Consider the following 23,308-nt stretch of genomic DNA (forward strand, 5'->3'; position numbering starts at 1 on the left):
CACAAATTTGACGAACCGAAGTGAATCAAACTGAAATTTTGCTTTTCGTGTTTCGGTTTGGTTCTATGACTAAATAAAAGAAAAATGAGTTCCAAATTGAAGGGAAAATTTATAAAAGCTAACAAATTGAAATAAATAAAAAAAAAAACTCCATTAATCTACAAATTTCAAGGAATCTAGCTCGTTTTAAAGTCAATTAATTATACATTAGACATTAATTGTCTAATTATTTTCAAAAAATATTTGGATGAGACTTTATCATGACCTAAACATTACAATATTTATTTAATAATCAAAGAAATAATTACAAATTTACAACATTTATCCAAATTAATAAAATTTTAGATAAACATTTTTTTTATAAAATTTAAACTCGAAATTATTACAGGAAATTTCTTTTAGAAAAGTAAGAGAAATAATTGCGAGGAAAATGCCCGCGTTTCTGGTGTAATGGCCGGACAGTTCCCCTGGTCGCAGGTTTACGCGTATTCATTCCGTAGTTCTCAAATTCCAGTCCTTTGATTCAATGGAGGGCAACAAAAACGGAGCTATTCACTTGAAGGTTTCAGGTAATTTCGTTTCGTTTTCTTGATCATCATTTTTGGAAGAGGTAGTTTGGAGGCTCGATTTCAGCTGGACTTGGAACATAATTACATTATGCACTCTCTCGCGTTTTAGTTGAATCCATACTCGCTGATGTAGTATTGAATATAAGCTTTATTAATGCCATCGATTCGTTCCTTATATTGGATATCTATTTCAATCGGTTCTACTTGCCTCTTCGAATGGGTTAACTTGAGCTTCTGGTTTTATGGCAACATAGACATAATAACTAGCAATGGATATTTACTAATATCATGCTGTCTACCTTGATTTGTTTATTTACTAGTCATGATACCTCAGCAGCTGAGCTTACAAAATTTTATTTGCAGCCTGCAGGACATGTTCAAAACGTTGAAAGCAACATAAAAATATGAGTGCGAGATATAATATTGGTGTTTGTTCTTTACATTTACTACTCTTCACTGCTTTCACTAGTAAGTTTGTTTAATTCAGCTTATTTTGTCCCCTTTCAAATGTTGAACGCTGTATATACTTTTTTGTCTTATAGGATTTTTCTTTGTTTTAGGTGTTCTTTTACAGGCTGTTGAAACGAATGCAATTGCAGTGCCAAGTTCCAGTTGCTATGTTTTTGACAATTCTAGTCACGTCATTGACTTTGTATCCTACATAGTATGATATATCAATATTATCAAATATACAGTTAATTGGGAGGTGGGGAAGTAATTTACATTTGTAGAACAACCAAGTCTAGGTTGATCTTTCTGTAGCTTTCCTGATTGCCATCTTTCTTGAATTTACTTTATCCCGAATGGATCCTTCCAGAGACTTGTGATTAGTAATGTTTTCATTTTGGTAGGCCTTTCCCATAAAGTTTCTTCAGTCTTTAAGTGGAATTTTCTTGATATGATTGTTTTTGTTTTGGTAGACCTGTGATTCTGGTAGCATCTTCATCTGCCATGTTGAACTTTCTGTTTCTGTTTGTGCAATCAGAACTGAACTTAACTTCTTCTTTACGTTTTATTTGATTATTCCTCACATCTGGTGTTATTATGTTTTTAGCTTTACTTAACTCAATAACTAGAGTAGCTGGGTTGGACAACCATTTGAATATGATGGGAAGGTGATATTCTTTTTTTCAATTAAATAATGAAACTTGAGACATTTTATTATATTTTAAAAATCCTATCTATAAATATATGAATTCAGGCAGTATTAAGTCAAGCATGTCTTGATATAGGATTCTGACTTGGTGGTTCGGTTTTGCAAAGATGTGGAAAGTAGATCACAACAGACGGTAATATATCTCTGCTAGATTACTTTACCATGAACTTTGATTACTTTGAGAAGATGTTCTATCATAGGAATATTACATGCAGCACCTTAATGCCTTATTTGATGAAGATAGGTTTATATATTCACGTCATTGCTTACTGCTGTTAGGGTTCCATCGATAAGTTGTTAAGGGTCTGAGTGTAGGAGCTCTTGAGAATGAATATGTTTCTTTATTCCGAAGGAGGTTGGTCTCTATTTCATTTTGGATTAACCATTCTCAAGGAACTGTCAAAATTGACTGAGAAAAATTGCATTACTCCGTTCATTCTTTTATACTTGCTGTAGTTAAAAGAGTTCTATAATACTTCGTGCCCTTCATTACATGGTTGCAAGTTCTTGCTCTGAAAGGACTAATATAGTTTTATTTTGAAAAATGACTAAAGGTTATGATCTGGCATTCTATTTCTTCACACGGTTTTAAAAGGAAAGCTCTGGCATGTAAAAAGTTAATTCTTGATATGTAGTTGTGAGTCCATGACTATTGTGAATCAAGGTTCAAAAATTATTTCATGCTGACTATTTTATTACCTCTTGAACATGTTCAGACTATGTTTTGTCTCTGGAAAGTTCATATTTTCCTTCTTTTTCTCTTCATTGTTTTCAACGGATTGGGCTGTCGTTCATAACTATTACATCTGCTCCTGATTAACCAGGGATATGTGGATTTTGGTCGATTTGACAAATTCAATTATTTTGTCTCTGGTTCAGGACATGCCAACTTTGTTCAAGTAAGCTTTGTTTCTAATGTAAATGGATTCTTATTTTAGTTTCTCTCTCTTGGATGTGAACGGAAGCTATCCTATGAAAATGCTCGCCATTTAACTCACAAGTAAGCTGAGTTTCGTGAAAAAAAACTAATGCATTGTCTAACGAAAGACCTGCAAGAGGACATGGGAAAGAAGGGAGAAATTGTTTGAGTAAATTATTGACAGATAGTTCTAACCTGCTTCTTGAAGACATGGTGTATAATGAAAGATGGGTACAAACTCCTCTTAGGTTCGTTGGAAATTTTTTTGACCAAATGTTTTTCTTGGGAGTGGGAGCAAGATAATATTAAAACTATAAGTTTGGTCTTTGAACTTTCATTGTTTGTTTATTTAGTTCTAATACTTTAAAAAGATTCTAACATGCCCTTAAACTTGTAATTTTGTATCTAACGTTTGTATATTATTAACTCCGTTAGTTTAACATTTATGTCATCAAACACTTGAAATTGAAATTGAACTCACAGGATAGGATAATCGTAGGGACTTAGTAAATACAAAATTGAAAGTTCATGAGCCTACTAGAATTTTTTTTAAGTATAAAGATCAAGTAGGCGTAATCTTAAAAACTTGAAGACCTATTAGAAATATTTTAAAGTCTAGGAATTGGAACTAAATGGACACAACGTTGAAAGTTTAGGGGCAAACTTACATCTTTCCATTTTCTTTTATCTCCCCTTGTTTATAGCCNAAAAAAAAAAAAAAAGATATTTTATTATTATTATTATTATTATTGTTGTTGGCAATATAACTTGATGGATGTCATTGATCTAGACATCGTAATTATTTCAATTTCCATCTGGCCAGGGTTATTACTACGGTGACCTGACTTCTTGTGAGCAGAGTTATGACAAATTGGGGAGGACTGCACAGGTCGGTTATTATGTTGGAACTGTCTCTCAATCCTTCAAACTTATGTAGATAAATTTATGGCTTCTCAAGGACTATCAAATTCTAATTTCAGGTAAATGTTATATGTGGAGGTTGTTTAAATGGACGATGTAAAGGTTAGTGAGCTTTTCATCCCCAAGTTTCCTTCATGGATATTAAGGGGAAGGATCCCTTGATTTTCCCTCTCTCAGAAAGAAACTTATGCCTTATCAAACAATACACTTTGCATCTTCTCATTTGTGAAAGTTGGCTATTACTTCAACTAACACTCCTAAAAATTCCTCATAAAATTAAGATCCATCCGCCATCTCTCTCTCTAGAAATATTCGAACATTTATTATTGCTTTCAGCTAGACTGTACAAACTGGGAAAGGAAGGTAAAGTAAAATGAAAGGTCATCTAGCCATGGCCAAAATCTAATGGCTGGAACTTAATCATCATCAACCATGAACCCTCTGTCTCTCTTACTTACCTAACTTATTTTTATTATTTTATTCTATATACAGTATCCTGCACCGTCTAATTCTTAGAATAGTTTTTTGAGCAGTGCTTTATCTGCCTTTCCTGAGAATTGTATGAACATGTTTGATCTTAGTGCACTTGGAATATGTTGCAACTAATGATGATACACATTCATTCATCTGATTATAGGTGGTCTCGGATGCATCTGCAATATCACTTATGAGTCCAGTTGCAGGTCTTGAGCAGAACACCTTGATTTCTTTTAAATAGTTGAATTTTTAAATTCTCTGAATCTAAACATGTTTGCAATCCTTGAATGATGATTTTGAGGTTTACATGATAAGTAGATTGAAGTAAATGGCTTATTTATTGAAATTTATGCAACTCTGTCAGAACATGGTAGATGAATAAAAACTTTCTTCCCCTTTTTTTTTTTGAAGCATGGGTGCCAATCTTCTTGAAAATCATGCATAGTTGTTTCTTTCAAGTTCTATTTGTTGTTGGCTGGGCTAAACACTTACTTCTACCCAAGAAAAGTGAACAGTATCGAACATTAAAGTAAAGAATCTGTCATCTGAAGTTCTAAATTAATTAGAGTCTAGTTTATGGCAGTAGTAAGCACTCATTATTGAATCCCTTGCCCGCGATTAAATTAGCCTCATTGCTGTTATTGTATTATGTGGAAATGTGACGAATCAATGGCAGTGGCTTGAGGTATCCAAATTTGTACCCATCGCTTTCCTGCCTTCTCCTTCTAATATTCTCCCTGTATTCTAACGACTCCACATCTAACTTGATTGGGCCCACTCTCATCCAGAAATTCATGTGACACCCTCATGCAGAAATATAAATAACTGCACTCACTCCTTTGGACGTGCATTTTTTTTACTGTACTGCAGTTGCACCACCTCCCCTGCGATCCATTTTTTGGACTCAATTAACATGGATGTGGGCCTTATCAGCCTGGTAGAGAAATTTCTAAATAATATCACGTCATGTTAGTGTTATAGTGATAATCAAATCTAAACCAGGCAGAAAGCCAGTCTTATTTTCGTTAATATTTGTAATAAATTGAATGATTGGAGATTTCTTATGGAAGAAAAAAGAAGCGAACGGTCAATGTCAACAGTTTACTCCAAAATTTAGAATGCTAATTAGGGATGCTTCTTAATGCGCTGGGATTTGAGACATTATTTCTAGAAAAGGGAAGTTCTCTTGCGCAGAGAAAGTAACTCACTTATAATTGTTATCTACCTCAGAGTTATTGTCGACTTAGCCATCCCTTGTGTGATACAAGGCCCACGTGTTTTCAAAGGATTTACTGTTGGCTTTCACCCTAGATCCTGGGAAATTGTAAGAACCTTTTGTCATTTCAAGATGGTATAGAAAAAAAAAAATCGATTGAATTACTTACAAAGATATACTTTAATGCCCAGGTTTACAATGGTTTAACTCAGTTAGGCTTTGAGAAGCCACACCGTGCATTCAGGTAAAAGTCCACTGTCCGATTCCCCCCCTCCATTATAGTCTTTCACTTCGATAGTGATAGAAGATCCATTCATCTCAGTTATTAAACCTCACATTTACATCTTCAGCTTCAGCACAGAGCAGACTGGTGTGGTTCTTCATATGACTGCCATTGCATCACTTTCCTCTTTGGTACAGAAACCAATCATTCAGGTATCATGTTCCCAATCATTCAGGTATCGTGAGTTAGTTGAATAAAAATTTACAAATTGATATTCATGGTAGCTGATGCAATCTGATTAAAACATTTGCAGGTTTTTCCAGAAAATGGACTTGAGGTGAAAGTGTCAGGTTCAGGGGCAACTGGGAGCTACCCTACAACTCTGTCACCCTCAATGTTGATGATTAACTGGAGATGTATGGATTTTTTTTATCATGGATTTCTCATTAACTTATCAGTATTTATAACCCTCATATTATCACATACTTGTAATTATCTCAGGTGTTATTGCCAGAGATGTTCCATATGAAGTCAATGTCACGATCCCTGTGGCTGATTATGAACCTATTATTTTTTTTCTTACCAAGACGTGTGGTGAGAATCTATCTATCTCAAGAAACTTATCACCCATACAATCTTTAAATTGAAGTTTTAGTAAGAACTGAATTTAGTGTAATCCAGGAAATACAACGTTGTCTATCATGATTGTTCTTTTCTTTAAGGCGTGAAAGTAACCTAAGTTTAGCTTTGTGTTTCATATTTTGCAGAAAAAAGGCAGGACGTACAAGGAGATTCTATGAAAGGATGGGCCACATTTGGAATACTCTCTTGCATGTATGTCAAGTTTTTCTTCTTAATCTTTTTGGTAACCCCGAGTATTCAGTATCATCTGTCTGTGAAGTACCTTGATCTTTAGGTGTTAAAACAGTTTGGATGCTGTGAAGTCTACATATGTATATATATATATATATATTGCATTGTAACTGGGTCCCAGGTTTCCCTCTGCATGCTTTAGTTGGCTTAGAAAATATTACTTTCATCTAGATGATGGTGATATCTTCATTGAAGTGGCCTTCTCAGCTGCAATATCTTTCTCTATTGATCGACGACTTAAGATTAACTTCTCAATAACCTGGTAAAAATAATTATTTTGGTTTTGATGCCTGAAAAAATTGTGATGAGCAGATTCATAGTCGTAGCATCACTATTTTGCTGTGGAGGATTTGTTTATAAGGCACGAATGCAAGGCCAGGTAAGCTATTGTTTGACGCCGTTGCGGTCAGATTTCTTTTCTATGAAATGTACTGTTATTGTTCGATATTTATGTCGAGTCAATTGCATCTGCATGTAGCGTGGAATTGATGCATTGCCGGGCATGGCACTACTATCCGCCTGCTTGGAAACTGTAAGTTTACAGCCCCTTTTGATGTTAAGTAACCAGATTTCTTTCTTTTGAATGCAATCTAGGAAACCAAAAGGTTTCATTGAGCATCACGTACTGTTCGTTGGTAACAATTCTTATTCATTATTACCGACACAGTTTCGTTTTTTCTCATTCTTGACGATAGTTGATTTAGCATAGTTCACGTAACCTCCGATAATTTTCGGAATGATACTGGCTTGTACTTGCAGTACCTTTTCAACGCTCGTATTTTCTTGTCAGATTTGACATTAACTTGTTTTGGCATGTTTGAACTTGTATCCATGAAATTAGGCGAGTGGTGCAGGACAAAGCTACCCGAGAGCTGAAGGCATCAACAGTGGGTTCGTCAGTGAAGCCTCCTGGGATCGTCCACCATCCTCTTCCTCTTCTCGACGGACATGGACACCGACTGAGAAAAATTATGGTTCAATATGAATGTCTCTCCATTTCAGATTTTAGCTCTTGGACAGTTCATGAGAGAAATTTAGCTGCATGCCAATGTAGCAAGGACGATGGGCAAAAGGGATCTAGGTAAAGCTTAGTTTTTGAAGCTATTAGCGTGTCAGACATTTCTATCCATATCATAGGGCGGGCGTAATATGTGTTCTTAGAAACGTTACTTCATACCCATCTGGCTTGGAGCTTTAAGGTTTAGAGCATTCATTTTACCATATAGATTGCAAGAAGTTGTCTATATCACTTTCTTTAAAATTTATAATAAACTATGTCTGAACAGAACTTTTAATCCGATAGAACCATATGACAAATATGATTCGTGCTCTAGATGATTAGACATATCATTTCACTTCAGTTTAGGATACTTTGGAAATGAAAAATTAAGGTCAAAGGAAGTGGTTGTCCTAACTGCTACCCACACCCTTTTTTTGTCTCATATTATTATCTGGTTGGTTATGTTGACCTAATTGTCTACATCCATTCATAATTAAGGATAGAATATGCTTTCTCAAAGCTCGGTTAGAAGACAAGATTAAAGAGAACAAATAAGGACTTTGGTTCACTTTAATTTTTTTTTTTAAATGTTTACAGAACGATAATTAGTATACGATTCATAATTTTATAGGTGCATGGGGTTTGGAAGGAATCCATGCCTTGCTGGCCTTCACCCTTTTGAACTTTCAACCTTTACTTTTACTTTCTAGAAACAAAGAAGCAAACAAAGAGAGGACTGAAAGTCCCCCAGAAAAGGTCTCCCAAATATTAATTATGAGACGAAGAAAATAAGTGCAAAAGGGAAACAAAAGGGTCAAAAGAAGAACAATCTTTAACCTCACCTGCTCTGTTGACAAACTCCCCCACTGATTATTTAACTCAAAGATTCCCAGCTTTTTTATTCGACCCTGCAGCTAAGTTTGACAGTAAATTTCATGGACATATTCGTTGTTACGAGCTTTGCAATGATTTTATGCTCTAAGCTGATAAGCTAGGTGAAATTTGATCTTGTGTTCGTTCTTAGCTGTGAACTTTTAAGTTGGCAAGAAATTAATATGAATTGAGGAGGAAGTGAATCGAGAATAGAGTTCTAATAACTCAAGCTCACCGCTAGTAAATATTATCCACTTTAATCCCTTACATATCGTTGTTAAGCTCACGGTTTTTAAAATTCATCTACTAGGGTAAGGTTTCTATACCCTTAAAAGGAATGTCTCTTTCACATCTCCAATCAATGTGGGATCTCACAATCCACCTCTCTTGGGAACCAGCGTCCTCGCTGGTACACCGCCCAATGTATGCCTCTAATACCATTGGTAACAGCCTAAGCCCACCGCTAGCAGATACTGTCCATTTTGGCCTGTTATGTATTGTTGTCAACCTCACGATTCTTAAATTGTGTTTGCTAGAAAGAACTTTCATACTCTTATAAGAAATACTTCGTTTACCTTGCGAACTAATGTGGGAACTCACGAGAGCTTTATGGTTTGATTACCCAAAAAAAAAAAAATTTAACTGATGGATTATAATATTGTGTTTGCATGTCTATGACAACTCCCAATTTAGGTAATTCTCTAAAGAAAATATAAAGAAACTAATAGTTAGCATGCTGATAAAGCACAAGACTTTTACAGAGGCCGGAGAGAAACTTAAAAGCTACAACAACTCTGCAAGTTAGCTACCAAATCCATGATTTTGCGCGTCCCCTCTTTTCAACAGACATGACCATTCCACAAAGTCTCCTCTATAAATAGCCACTGCCCATTTCAACTCCTTTCACAGCAACATTCCAGGTTTGAGTTTTGGTCTTACAAAGGTTTCAATATGGCCAAACCTATGAGTTTTGTCGTTGTTTTTTCCCTTCTTGCCTTGGCTCCTCTCTGTTTCTCTAGCAGAAATGGCGGCTTTGGGTCTCTGTACCCGCAATATTATGACCACTCCTGCCCCAATGCGAAGGAAATAGTGAAATCCATTGTGGCAAAGGCTTTTGCTAGAGAAGCTCGTATTGCTGCTTCTATCCTTAGACTTCACTTTCATGACTGTTTTGTTCAGGTTATTTTACTAGTCTTCTTTCTCCTTTTTGACTTATTTGTTCTTTTTAACTTACATTTTGCAACATCTACTTGGAGAAAGAAACGAAACATTTTTTATAAGGAAATGGACGAATTTTAAAAATCATGAAGTGACGGTGTACATAGTGAGCCAAAACAGACTATTTGCTAGCTGTGGGTGGTGTGCCAATAAGGACGTCGGGTCTCCAAGGGCGGTGAATTGTGAGATCCCATATCGGTTGAAGAGGAGAACGAAACATTTTTTTTAAGGATGTGGAAACCTTTCATTCCCTAATGAACGCATTTTAAAACTTTGAGTGGAAGCTTGAAAAGAAAATTCTAAAGTGTATAATATTTACTAACGGTGTGCTTGAGTGTTATATAGTTCGTTGAAACTGGTGGGGTGGTCAAGAATATGGATTCATAATTAAATTTGCCACGAACTTCTTAGCTCGGATCATTCTAAACTAAACTTTTGAGATAAGTGGCTGTTAAACTAAATTAAATGACTTATTTTCAGGGGTGTGATGCATCTTTACTACTGGACAGCAGTGGGAGCATTAGAAGCGAGAAGAATTCAAACCCAAATAGGAACTCGGCTAGAGGGTTTGAGGTGATTGATGAGATCAAATCTGCATTGGAGAAAGAGTGCCCACAAACTGTTTCTTGTGCTGATATCTTGGCTTTGGCTGCAAGAGATTCCACTGTCATTGTATGCTCTGTCTCTGCAAATCTTTATGTTCTTCAATGGTCAAATCAATTTGATATGTATATTGAACTTTATTGACAGACGGGTGGACCCTTTTGGGAGGTTCCATTGGGAAGGAAAGACTCAAGAACTGCGAGCTTGAGTGGCTCCAACAACAACATTCCAGCTCCAAACAACACTTTCCAAACCATTCTCAACAGATTCCAAAACCAGGGCCTTGACATCGTTGATCTTGTCGCCTTATCTGGTAAATTGAACATTGAATACTTGTTTGATAGATTGTAAATCAAATAAATCTTTCAAAAGTTTCTATTTTTAAGTTCATATTCATCCTGTTTTACACAGGAGGTCACACCATCGGGAATTCAAGGTGCACCAGCTTCCGGCAGAGGCTATACAACCAGAACGGCAATGGACAGCCCGATAAAACCCTTCCGCAGCCGTACGCGGCCGAGCTTCGGAACCGCTGCCCGAGATCCGGCGGCGACAATAACCTCTTTTTCCTCGACTTCGTCAGCCCGACCAAATTCGACAACAGCTACTTCAAGAACATTGTTGGTTTCAAAGGGCTTCTCAACTCCGACCAAGTTCTCCTCACCGGAAACGACGCGTCGGCTGCTTTGGTAAAGAAATATGCCGACAACAGCGAGATGTTCTTCGAGCAGTTCGCCAAATCCATGATCAAAATGGGCAATATTTCCCCATTGACGGGCTCAAATGGAGAGATCAGAAAGACTTGCAGGAAGATCAACAATTAAACTTTGTTGGGTTTCGTAGTTTTCCAGAATGAAATAAGTTATTCCAATGCGCAGCAGACTAATGAAGGGTGAAAATATTTCTGGGTTTCGTTGTTGTTTGAAGCTTCGTGTCTGATTTGATATGTTTTTTTTTCCCTTTAATTTCTACGATGTTTTGATTTTGAAGCTGTTTGTGTTTGTCGACTTCCATTGGTCCCTATGTATGTTCTTATATTTATAAATATAAATTATTATAATCAGAAAAAAAAAAATTATGTTAAGATTTTCGAGAGGTGTTCATAAAAATGTTGTGAAATGAAATGGACCGTTGATTCCGAAGCCCAACTAAAAAGCCCACCGGCGAATTTACTGCATGCTTGCTTGAATCTCAACGGTAGGGTTTATGCCTCTTCCCGGAATCTGAACGACGGCAGGCGATCTACATTCCACCTCCAAACTCATTAACCATGATCGCACGGAGCTCTCATTGTCTCACTGTACTTTCTGAATGAACATTCACGATTTACCGAATAATTCAAAGATGAGAAATCTGCGAATTTTTTCCCCTCAGTTCTCGAGGATTCGGAGAACCCCTTGCTCTGATTCTCCGTCCATCCGATATTTAAATTTTCTTGTATCGGGGAGTTTTGCGTCTTCATCATCGCTGAATCCTCGGAATTACACAACTGCTTCACCGGAATCAAGACCAGCCCATTCGGAGAGAGTTTCGGGCATTGTGGATGAGATCTCCGGTCTCACGCTACTCGATGTTGCGGACCTCACGGAGGTTCTACAAGGCAAATTGGATGTAAAGGATATGCCGGTAATGGCGGTGATGATGCCTGGGATGGGATTTGGGGGCTTGCAAGGTGTTGGTAAGGGTGGTCTTGGAGCGAAAGGCGGTGAGGAGAAAAAGACGGAGAAGACAGCGTTCGATGTGAAGCTTGAAGCGTTTGATGCTGCGTCGAAGATCAAGGTGATTAAGGAAGTGCGAACGTTTACGAATTTGGGGTTGAAGGAGGCTAAAGATTTGGTGGAGAAAGCGCCTATGCTCCTGAAGAAGGGAGTGACAAAAGAGGAAGCTGATACTATTATTGCCAAGATGAAGGAGGTTGGCGCCAAAGTTTCAGTGGAGTGAGGTACTACTGTCTCCTTCATTCTTCATTTTACTTTTGTACATTAGAACGAGTAGCATGTTTTAACTTGGATGTGGTACACTTTGAGCATCGATTTAGAGAAAATATCATATCAAAAGCCTATGGAGATGTATTCCTTACTTGTAAACGAGCTTATGATCAACCGTGGTAGAATTCCTCTCCTAACAATCTTCAGCATGTCATGGTATAGACCACATTACCTATCTTAGTTTTTGCGCATTTATCAAGACGTTATCGTGAGTTTCTTCAAATAATCTACGTTCCTATCTGTGATCCTTAGCAGAAGAATTTGATCCCTACTCCGGAGCTCCTAAACTTGTCTCGAGTGTTGTAAGTATGATGATGATTTCTATAGAATGTAGTACATTTGCCTAACTTGAGGGAGGGGTCCTTGATTGAGTTGGATTTCGAGACACATAAGTGTGTAGTCAAGGAAGAGATTATCCAGTTCTATAAACTAGCCTGGAGCTGCCAAGTGGCCTGAGTATCTGCTCTGTTTTCTCTCTTTCTGGAATAGAAACGGGTTTTCTTAGTTTATGAAGCTTACCGATTGTGCCTATATTTTCAGTAGGAAATGACAAAGATTTATCCAGTTATTGATGTACTGTTAAGTCTTTCTACGTTGGAGAAATTCTACGACTTTGAGTTGAGATAAGAAAGGGTGTACAGTTTGAAATGGAGAAGATTTATCCCGTTATGTAAGTGTGAGATTCCACGTCGGTTGGATAGGAGAACGAAACATTCATTGTAAGGGTGTGGAAACATCTCCCTAGTAGATGTGTTTTAAAACCGTGAGGCTGACGACGATATGTAACGAACTAAAGCGGGTCTGATTCCTATTTCTTCTTTCTCCTGGGCGGCTATTACTGATTAACCTGATTTCCCTCCTTTTCCTATTTATTCACAGTAAACGAAGACTCAACATTAATCAGACTGAACTACTGAATGAACCTTCTTGAACTCAAACACATAGGCTGGATGAGACAGATTGAACTCTTGAGTGTTTACTGTTAAGGAAGAATGAATTAGTGGCTTTACCTCCTGAAATCAGGGAAGGTCTTATCGGTTCCGGTTCATGAGCTTAGCTTCAAGGAAAGTAGTCTACGGATCGAACCCCCTTTCTCTAAGAGGTCTTCGTAAACATGTTAAGGGCTCCTGTCTTCGGCGGGTCACCTTTCCAATACTGCTAGCGGTGGGCTTGAGCCGTTACAAATGGTTCAGAGCTAGACACCGGATGGTGTGCCAGCGGCTCCCAGGAGGAGTAGATTGTGAGATCCCACATTGGTTGGAGAGGGGAACAAAGCATTCCATGTTAGGGTGTGGAAACATCTCTTCAATAGACGCGCTTTAAAACCGTGAGGCTGGTGACTATACGTAACGAGAAGTAAGTGTAACGTAACTTGGAGCTACCCAATGACCTGAGTGCGTGGGCTTTTAGGAAGCACAAAGAAAAATAAACTTAGAGTTGATAATTATAGCAGATGACGAACCTTTGAATGCTATACTTTGTTGACATCTTGTTTGATTCATTTCATCTTCTTATAGAAGCTTTATGGCTTATGCATATCTGGTACAATATGGTGTTCAAATTTTCTGAGCAGAATCATTACTAGTTGAGATAAATAAGCTCATGTATCCATCCATCTTCTAGTTACCTCATGTTTTGATATGAAATATTCTTATTCCCGTAAACGTTAGTAAAGTCAATAAAAACCTTATTTAACATTGTTGAAACATGAGGCAATGTTATGATCAATTTTTTTTACTTCAAAGTTTCATATACGTCACGTGGACTTTTAAACCAGGACAGTTCATTAGCAGAAAGTTGACTTTTAGAGAGAGCTCCCAAATCACCTAAAGCAGAAGTCTTCTCCGATAACTTTGAGACTAAAGAGTGCCTAACGCCAATTAGTCATATTTATCAATATCACTGAAGCATGTTAGCACAACACACGTTTAAGCTGCAGTGGTCTATTCTATCTGTTATTCTGCATGCTTTGTGTCTTATGATTATGGCTTTGGCTACTTCTTCTGCGAACATCTGTTATTTATTCATCACCATTGCTTCTATAACGTGTGCAAGTCAAAGTATCCGTACTTGGGATTATTTATTTGTAATTCCATTCGATTCTTTTACCAACAGGATGCTGCAGAAAATGCCAAGCTTTCGCAATTTTCAAGTAGCGCAGCAGTTGAGGATGTAGCGCTGAGTCTTGAAGTTCATTTGGATGGACGAGGGCATGGGTTCATTTGGTTTGGTTANATTCCATTCGATTCTTTTACCAACAGGATGCTGCAGAAAATGCAAAGCTTTCGCAATTTTCAAGTAGCGCAGCAGTTGAGGATGTAGCGCTGAGTCTTGAAGTTCATTTGGATGGATGAGGGCATGGGTTCATTTGGTTTGGTTCAAAAATATAAAGAGCATTCTTTATCAGAACTTTCTATATTCTTGCCTCGACCCGAAATTGTATTGGTGGATCGATGTTTCTTGGTACTTGGCTTTTGTATTAGTAGGTTCCAAATAACTTAGAACACCACCCATTGAAGAACAGTCTTTGTATTCTGTTCATTTTCCCCTTTTAATGCAAATCCATTTTTTCATTTTTGTGGGTTAGGTTCTCCATACTATGAGCAACTTTAAATAGATTCAAACCGCCTCCATTTAGTGGTTCTCACATAAAAGAGTAATTGAAACCTGTCCCTGACCAACTCATGAGTAGCATCTCAGGTTGGCACAACGTAGCGTCAAAAGTAAGTAAAACAGGGTTAGAATAGATCATGTAACGACTCAACTTTTCATAAGTATACCGGTCAAAGCTGTTACTAAAAAGATAATAATTTTATAGTTTAAAATAAATAAAAAAGATGTTAAAGGACAATTTTGTAAATTCATGCTCATAGTGTCCTTAAAAAGTATAGACAATTCAACTCAATCTCCAAAATGTAAAGTCTCAACTTGTAATATTTCAGTAAATAATTGTGTAAATCATCAAATTACAAAAAAAAAAAAAAAAAAAAAAAATTGTTGTGTTAAAAAAATGTAAATTTAAATACATCAGATTATGTTGGAAAGAGTGCTTTTTTTGTATCGTAAAGCCAAAACTTTGTGGTTGCAGATCTCCAATTTCGGACATTGTCAGATGTTTTTTTGAGGGGAATAAGGTTTCTTTCTTTGACCATTTCAAACCATTAATCATTTTATTTTTTATTTTTTTTTAATTTTAATTATTGATAAGATATGGAGGCTCTACGAAAGAATCAATATTTTTTATCCTTATTTTCCTAAACTTTTTCGTTTTTTCCAAATTTAACCTTTTAATCTTTTACGTCGGTCTCTGACGTGAATTATACCTATCGATAAGCGCCGTCTAAACTTCCCGCCGAGACGCCGCCGAAATTTTATGCTTCGAGTCATCTGACTCAGGTTATGTCCTTGTCGATGAACTAAAGAAGCAAGACTAAGTTTTGGGTCAATAATCGAAGTCGCAGCCGGATATGTGGCAGTGGGAGAATGCCACCGCCGGCGCCGTTGCTGGATTTGCCACTGTCGCCTCCGTGCATCCTCTAGATGTCGTCCGCACCCGGTTTCAAGGTAGCTTACTTATATGACCGCTCAAAGTTAGCTTGCGTGTGTCAACAAACGATCTGGAGTTTCAATTTTTATTTCCTTTTAACTTTCGTTTTTGCTCCAATTGTCTCCGAAATGGCAGTTTATGATGGCAGAGGATCGAATCTCCCAACTTACAAGAACACGGTTAATGCAATCCTCACCATTGCTCGGATGGAGGTTGGTAAATTCTGTGTTTGCAACTCTTAATTCTGATTATTTGCTGGCTTTTCTAATGCTTTTTCCCTCGAATTTTTGGTCTGGGGTATATTAATTTGGTTGTCCACTTGAATAAATGGCAATAATTGTGCAAGTGCCATGAAATTTGTTTGCATCAGCTTTAAGAAGAAGTTTTGTTAAAATGATGCTCGCCACTTACTCTTTCTGGTTGAAATCTTCCTGGGATAGACCCAATTATTCTGCCATTTGACATAGATTTACATCCTAAATCCAAAACACAAACCGCAGATCGATTTCCAAGCATTACTTTGGAGATGTATAAATAGCACGAATGTATTCAGCTGCCTCTTTTTGATTTTCTATGAAGTGCTCTTAAGAATGAAGAGTTTTGTTATTTTTTGGGCCGGCGGGGTATGATTCATTATCATTGGCGGGCCAAAGTAGTCAAGATTGCAAATTAATGCTATGGAGAATTAGAGATTCAATTTCGTTTGTTGGCCTGAATTACTGCATTAAAATGAAGTAATATTTTCCCTTTTCAAAGAACAAAGGAATTGTACTTCCTGCCAACATACATCTGATGAAGAACTCTCTTGTCCTTATGACTTTGTTAACTGGTGAAACAAAGTGGTTGTCATGAGGCAATTTACTACCACAAGCTGATTTCTTCAGCTCTCTAATGAAATGTTCTTATGATGTGTTGCTTGCCACTGGAAAATTGAGCATCGCTTATACTTCAAATATCAGCAGCTGGTTCTGTGTGATTTTGTATTATTCTCAACACTTCTTACACTTCCAAATTAATCTCTGCTTCAATATTCCAAACTTTCTTGCTACTTAAACGCTTGCTATGGACTTGTTTTGCCTGAAANTCTGTGTGATTTTGTATTATTCTCAACACTTCTTACACTTGACCTTCCAAATTAATCTCTGCTTCAATATTCCCAACTTCCTTGCTACTTAAACGCTTGCTATGGACTTGTTTTGCCTGAAATTTCTTTATCACATTGTACGTTTGGTTTTTGTCCTTCATCCCAAATAGATTGTGATGCTTCCTTTATTTCAGGGCTTGAGAGGGCTATATGCGGGCTTCTATCCTGCAGTTCTCGGATCAACTGTTTCTTGGGGTTTATATTTCTTCTTGTAAGTGGATGGGTAATGTTTCCTTTTAACTATGAAGCATAAAGACATATATACTCAGACAACACGTAATGAGCGTCCTGACATTAATCACTTGAACATTGACTCAGGCTTCTATATGAGTTCTTCTGTTTTTCTCTTTTAAATGTCAGCAGTATAAAATGTTTGGTCCTGTGAGTGCCACGAAATAATAGGGAAAATTATTGAAATTTGAAGAAGGATAAAAAGAAAAACCTATATGGCTTGAAACTTAGCTATCTAGTTTCCTTTTGAAATTTGATTTGNCATGTGAGTGCCACGAAATAATAGGGAAAATTATTGAAATTTGAAGAAGGATAAAAAAAAACCTATATGCCTTGAAACTTAGCTATCTAGTTTCCTTTTGAAATTTGATTTGTTGCAACACTACCAATCGATTTATCATTGAAATCCAAAAATTACTCCTATAAAGCACCTTTAATTGCATCTTCCATTAGTTGAGATAATATCATGAGGAAAGGGATGGATCCCTTTTAAGAACTTACTGAAAATCCCAACATTTGACTGACTTGATAATTTTTGCTTTGTTGGCCGAACATTTCATCTGGTCTTTGGAACTGTATTAATTGTTTTCCCCCATTGTACTGTAGCTATGGCAGAGCCAAACAAAGATATTCTGACTATGGAAAGAAGAACTTGACTCCTACTCTTCATCTTGCTTCTGCAGCAGAGGCAGGAGCTTTGGTGAGTTTAGTTATTTTCTTTCTTTTTTTCTTTTTGGTTGGTTCATTGCCATTTTTTTTAATCAAGCATATGAAGTCCTGCAGCACGTCGTTAGATTTTTTATGCTTGTGAACGTCAAACGATTCCCATACTGCACTCTTTGACTAACTAGAACAATAGTTCTCTCACCTTATTATTTTAGATTTTATAGTTTTTATTATTTTCACAACTGTGGTTCTACTGCCTCGTCAGGTTTGTTTTTGCACAAATCCAGTTTGGCTTGTGAAAACAAGAATGCAGCTTCAGAATCCTCTTCATCAAGCTCAACCTTATTCTGGGCTATATGGTCTGTCCCCTATCTTGCATTCAATTAAAAATAATATGCTCTTTGGGATATACCTTAGTTATAAGATCTTATGATTTGTAATTAAGTTAAACTTCATTATTTCATTCTTTTCCCTCTCTCTCTCACACCACCGTGTTATGATAAGGTTTAATGGTTTATAATGATAATGATGGGATGATATTGACTTTGAAATTGTAGCATAGTTGTTTTGTCATATCTTGTTTACCTTGATTTTTAGACTTGTCAAGGAGGGGAACAACATGAAGTCCCATCCCACTCATAACACAGGAATTTACAACAAAATTCTCTAATTAGTTTTGAGCAGAGGAAGAAACATCACAAAAATCCTCAAGTAGAGTACTCCATCTAGGAACCTTGAAGAATTCATTTGTTGATTTCCTATATGTCTTTCAAACATCTACGAAAATCCCATCATTTTATCCACGCAAAATTTTCCTGAAGCTGGTAACAGCAAGTAATGTTCAAAATTTTAACCTTTTCACTTGAAGCTTTAACCTATGACTAATTGGAACGAAGTCCATTGATTCTTGAAGGGGCATAATAATGGAAGTTAGACGTAATACAGATCAGCCTTTTAACTAGTTGCCAAAAACGTATAGTGGTTGAAGTGATCTGATCATCGGCGCAACTTTTTCAGTCAATGCACTAGGAGAAAGGTTGTGGAGTGTGGGTAGGTATCTTTTTCTAGGGACGCACTGTTGGTCCATTTTTAATCTGGAATAGTTATAGGCTTGAAGCTAGTCTTATAGTGCCTCTCTTCGTTATGTTCTTACATCAGCAACAGCAGTAGTTCCCTCTCCTATTGATGTTTCATTGCTTTGCTTATTGCTTCACTTTTATTTGATTCTGTGCATACCCGTCGTGTTTAATTGCAGATGCCTTCAGAACCATTTTGAGGGAGGAAGGTTTTGCTGCTCTTTATAAAGGGATTGTTCCTGGCCTCATGCTGGTAAGCAATTAGGTTTTAGCTTAATTTTCACAGTCTAATTTTTTTGCTTCTGCACAATCTGAATCGTATATATCAATTAGTTTTTGCAACCCATTGGTATTGTGGGGATATCTCATCTACCCTTTTTTGTAATTTGGCTCCGTTAATAACATTTTCTATAAAATGTTTGTTGAGGATTCATTATTGAGTGGGAGAGAGCTTTTTACGTTTGACATAAAAAGACATTCTGTTTACATAATTTCATGGAATGAATTCATAGATGTGTTTGGTTGCTACAGCAGGTTTCTCATGGTGCCATTCAATTTACAGTTTACGAAGAACTCCGTAAAGTTATTGCCAACTCGAGGTATAAAGGAACCAGAGTGGATGCTCAAAGTTCTGGGGAATTACTGGTACAAGTTTTTGGCTTAAGTTTACTTGACATCATTATAGCGTGTTCTGGGAGAAGTAGAGATATTTATTTGATCTAGTGTATAGCTCATAACATTTCGGATGTTTATTCGAGATATATCTTAACCTCTTCTATTCACCTTTGCTTAGGGATATTTTGTGAAGTGATTATAAATTNAAATATTTATTTGATCTAGTGTATAGCTCTCGGATGTTTATTCGAGATATATCTTAACCTCTTCTGTTCACCTTTGCTTAGGGATATTTTGTGAAGTGATTATAAATTATTAGCAACATTCACATGACAATATAAAACCGTTACTCCATTATGTCCTCACCACATGAAATGGAAACTCTTACACTGTGCATTGTTTTTCTCACGCAGAATTCGGTTGATTATGCTGTCCTTGGAGGATCTTCTAAAATTGCTGCCATGCTTCTGACATATCCATTTCAAGTAAATATAAATTTGTCTTGATGGTGTGAACTATGGCTTGGTTTTTAATTTCATAGTTTATCTTAGCTTTGGCTTGGTTTTCAGGTTATTCGAGCTCGATTGCAGGTATGCCAATAGATATAATCTCTCTAGTTCCATTTTCTAATTTTTTTATTTTTTAGAATTACATGGATTTTCTGTTTGCTTGCAGCAAAGACCAGGCAATGATGGTACACCTAGATACATGGATAGTTTCCACGTTCTTAAGGAAACTGCACGGTAACAATTAACCTGTCCCTATAACGTTACACCACCAGAAGAACAATTGTGCTCTTATTCTTTGAATTTTGCTAATTCCACTGTGAAGTGAAGTTGGAGTTTCGTTCAGTTCTAACTCCATAAACTACAGCATAGTGATAAACTTTTCTCTTTGACATTTGTTATATACCGTGCAGGTTTGAGGGTATTCGTGGATTTTACAGGGGAATTACACCAAACCTTCTAAAGAATGTCCCTGCGGCTTCAATCACATTTGTTGTGTATGAAAACGTCTTAAAACTGCTCAAACTGACGAGACAAAAGGAATGAAACTCGTGGATATATTGCTGGTTTCTTCATTGCAAAAAGGTGGATTTTTACTTCAAAAACTTCCCTATTCTTTTGCCGTGTTTTTTTTATTTACCAACGGTTCATTATTCAACCTATCACTTTCCTTTTTGTTTGTGGTAATGAAATCTCTCTGCTTTTGAAATTACAGCAGGTAAAACACAGCATTTCTTAACTAAATCACTATTGAGGAGACGGTTTAAGGATGAAAGAATTTCCTTCAAGACTTGCTGAGCTCTCGAATAAATGGTCGCCGTCCAATAGAACAACTTCAAGGTCAGATACGAGGCTCTTGAATGCATCTCGTTGCACATATTTTTCGGTTCCTGCTGATTCTTATCCGATATCTTTATCACCTACTGAAAATTTTGTTGGGAACTCTAGTTTTTTTCATTTTTTTATTTCCTGCCCTGGGTGCAAAAAGATCCCAATTCATATTCTCAGCATGAAATGAACAAGCTTCATTTTTTAAGCAATTTTAGACACATTTAGTTCATATTGTGACACCCTTTGTACTTTGTTGGAAAATGAATGTCTAATTTCAGAACAATTCAGCATTAGCTGTTCCTTACTTTCCTCTTCAACTACGTGAAAAAATGGTATAGGAATTGGGTCTTGATGGAGATTCAGAACCACCCCCAAAGAAAGAACATCGTTAGTATTAGCTCAAACCTTTCCCATTTCCTCTTTCTTTATGCTGGCCCCCGTTCTCAAATCACTTGATCGAAAGATTAAAGTTCTTTCCATAAAAAGGAATCCAATAAATGTCTATTCCACAAATAGGATTGGTCCTTGGAGTTTCAAATGCATGTGAACATTGGATTCTACATTGATATGTTAATGATAGAGTCATTTTGCTAACTAAAAAGTGAGACGAAAAGGACTGGGTGGTCCAATATCTTTTTTGGGTGAGATTTAGAAATTCTTACAGCATCAGTTGTCCATGTTAGTACTATAATTATGTTAATTTCTTTATAAAACCGACGTCTGTGTGACAGAAAGACAGGGGAAGAGGCGAGGGGCTGACATTTCCGGCGCCCCCCGATCAGCCCAGTGGGCTCGGTTCACGTGCCATTTCCAAGGTGGGTCAGCGTTCAATCTACAAATGGTGAACTGCAGACCCATTGTGGCCCGACCCATGTGCCTCTGATCCATCATTCCCCTTGCCCTCTTCTTCTTCTTCAGCAGTCCCCTCCCCACTAACTTCATCTGTTCAAACAGTTCCATTTTTTCTCATAACTCACAACACCAAACCTTCCTCTTCTCGACCTCTGCCCTTGTCTCTTCTCCTCGTTTTGTTCCATTCATTTCACGCTTTACTTCCTAAACCGTAATCAATGGCTGCGCTGAAGAATTTCCAAGAACCCCACTTCCATTTTCTTTGCAAGTTCGGATTTTTATGTTCCGATGATTCATACCAATCACATTTATTCTTACATACTCATTGTTTCTCTTTCAGATTTATTCTTACATAAGCTTTCAAGATACATATTAAAAAAATAGCAATTATTTGAAGAGTGCAGTCCATTAAAGTGAAGAAAAAAATGAGAGACAGTAGCATGAGATTGGTTGTATTTATTTATGTGTAAGCAAATGTTGTCCATTCACATGTAAATGCTACATTATGGTGTCTCTGATCCAAACTACATTGTTATATCTGATTACTATATAAAATAATTAACCACTGAATTAAATAAAGCACTCTCCAACTTTGTCCCTAAATCGAAATCTCATTCACTTTCAAGTTCAATTGATTAGCACTGCTAACATTTTTCAAAAGATAATTGGATTGCCTGTTTGGCAGATCTTTTGGAGCGGTTAACGAATCCTTAAAATATGTTTCTTTTGCAATTTTAAAAATTTAATAATCCAAGAGAGAATATTATGATGAACAATAATTCCAGCCCAGCCCGAACAGAAAAAGGGGGGGAAGGGGATCCAATTAGGTGGACTGGGCGACGCGGCAAAGGAGAACGCGCGCCAAGGGCGGGCAAGGAGAGCGCGCGCCAAGGGCAAGGCTGAGGGCAAGGAGAACGCGCGCCAAGGGACAGGCCATGGCAACACTTGCAACAGCACCGCGCGGCGCGCCTCTTAAAAAAAGTGCATATTGGATTCGATTCGATTCAGAACTCAGAACCCTTTTCTTTTCTTTTTTAATTTCATTGATTTGCTATCATCATGTGCTTCTTAATCATTCTTTTAAGATATGGTATTCTTATTTCTTTAAAATATGGTCTGAGCTTAGGCTTAGAGTAATTAATACAATAATAATCTCCAATTATATCTCAGATTGCACTCCAGCATCCCATGAGTGCTCACCAATTAGTGCCAAACCATTACTTACAACTGCTTCCCTACATTTTTGTTATTTCTTTATAGGTCATTCATACATTAAAACCAAGTCCGGATCTCGAGAACTGTGAAGCTAGGCTAAGGTTCAAACCGATAACTCAAACCTTGAGCTGACCTACAGATCAGAAAGAATACTTCGAGATCTCTCTGGTTAACACCGCCACTTTTCAGGCTAACATGCCAAAAAGTATACCTCGAAATATTTCAATTCTACGTCAATTTATTTGGGACTTTTTAAATGTAAAAAAAAAAAGAAATGAAAGATCTTATATTAAACACAAATTTAAAATGTTTGTAATTTAAGAGGTTTGTAAATTTATTTGGTAGACTTTATAAATAATTTCTTTATTTTTTTTTTTTTTTTTTTTTTTTTTAAATTCTAGTCGTAAATAGCAAAGGAACAATATACCTTTTAAAAAAGGGCCGATATCTGCGGGGACAAGTGGCGGACCATTGCCCTCCAATTAGGCGGCGTGGGACCATAAAGCGGCAGTGTATTACGGTTCCCATCTCCTTATTCCGCCATTGAAGGACAGCTTAAAGAAACACACACACACACAACAAAAATAAA

At 36.9% G+C, this 23,308-nt stretch overlaps 4 protein-coding genes across 7 annotated transcripts; all 4 read left to right on the forward strand.

Moving 5' to 3' along the window:
- The first annotated feature begins 414 nt into the window (after nucleotides 1–414).
- Nucleotides 415–7,654, forward strand: LOC111804210. Its single transcript, XM_023688936.1, has 18 exons — nucleotides 415–569; nucleotides 933–1,037; nucleotides 1,130–1,221; nucleotides 1,646–1,684; nucleotides 1,802–1,858; nucleotides 2,550–2,624; nucleotides 3,468–3,533; nucleotides 3,625–3,667; nucleotides 4,203–4,248; nucleotides 5,273–5,366; nucleotides 5,450–5,502; nucleotides 5,609–5,693; nucleotides 5,795–5,897; nucleotides 5,983–6,075; nucleotides 6,249–6,315; nucleotides 6,667–6,733; nucleotides 6,833–6,886; nucleotides 7,196–7,654. The coding sequence occupies exons 2-18, from the start codon at nucleotides 974–976 to the stop codon at nucleotides 7,337–7,339; spliced, it is 1,242 nt and encodes a 413-aa protein (XP_023544704.1). The 5' UTR covers nucleotides 415–569; nucleotides 933–973; the 3' UTR covers nucleotides 7,340–7,654.
- A 1,337-nt stretch (nucleotides 7,655–8,991) lies between these two features.
- LOC111803127 (peroxidase 72-like) lies at nucleotides 8,992–11,116 on the forward strand. Its single transcript, XM_023687409.1, has 4 exons — nucleotides 8,992–9,406; nucleotides 9,926–10,117; nucleotides 10,196–10,361; nucleotides 10,460–11,116. Exons 1-4 carry the CDS (start codon nucleotides 9,179–9,181, stop codon nucleotides 10,870–10,872), a joined length of 999 nt encoding a protein of 332 aa, XP_023543177.1. The 5' UTR covers nucleotides 8,992–9,178; the 3' UTR covers nucleotides 10,873–11,116.
- A 42-nt stretch (nucleotides 11,117–11,158) lies between these two features.
- On the forward strand, nucleotides 11,159–14,609 carry LOC111803128 (50S ribosomal protein L7/L12-like). Of its 2 annotated transcripts, none has more exons than XM_023687411.1 (2): nucleotides 11,159–11,990; nucleotides 14,298–14,609. In XM_023687411.1, exon 1 carries the CDS (start codon nucleotides 11,360–11,362, stop codon nucleotides 11,987–11,989), a length of 630 nt encoding a protein of 209 aa, XP_023543179.1. In that variant the 5' UTR covers nucleotides 11,159–11,359; the 3' UTR covers nucleotide 11,990; nucleotides 14,298–14,609. The 2 variants fall into 2 exon arrangements, with proteins under 2 accessions (XP_023543179.1, XP_023543178.1); XM_023687410.1 differs by lacking the exon at nucleotides 14,298–14,609 and adding an exon at nucleotides 14,152–14,270.
- Nucleotides 14,610–15,301: 692 nt separating this feature from the next.
- LOC111803184 (folate transporter 1, chloroplastic-like) lies at nucleotides 15,302–20,945 on the forward strand. Of its 3 annotated transcripts, none has more exons than XM_023687474.1 (12): nucleotides 15,302–15,600; nucleotides 15,719–15,795; nucleotides 16,862–16,938; nucleotides 17,565–17,658; nucleotides 17,890–17,983; nucleotides 18,880–18,953; nucleotides 19,232–19,345; nucleotides 19,729–19,800; nucleotides 19,885–19,905; nucleotides 19,991–20,058; nucleotides 20,235–20,406; nucleotides 20,537–20,945. In XM_023687474.1, the coding sequence occupies exons 1-11, from the start codon at nucleotides 15,504–15,506 to the stop codon at nucleotides 20,365–20,367; spliced, it is 921 nt and encodes a 306-aa protein (XP_023543242.1). In that variant the 5' UTR covers nucleotides 15,302–15,503; the 3' UTR covers nucleotides 20,368–20,406; nucleotides 20,537–20,945. The 3 variants fall into 3 exon arrangements, with proteins under 3 accessions (XP_023543242.1, XP_023543243.1, XP_023543244.1); XM_023687475.1 differs by having other exon boundaries at nucleotides 20,540–20,945; XM_023687476.1 differs by having other exon boundaries at nucleotides 19,235–19,345.
- The last annotated feature ends 2,363 nt before the right edge of the window (nucleotides 20,946–23,308 follow it).

Source organism: Cucurbita pepo, chromosome LG10, assembly GCF_002806865.2.
Source record: "Cucurbita pepo subsp. pepo cultivar mu-cu-16 chromosome LG10, ASM280686v2, whole genome shotgun sequence".
NCBI classification, from domain to species: domain Eukaryota; kingdom Viridiplantae; phylum Streptophyta; class Magnoliopsida; order Cucurbitales; family Cucurbitaceae; genus Cucurbita; species Cucurbita pepo.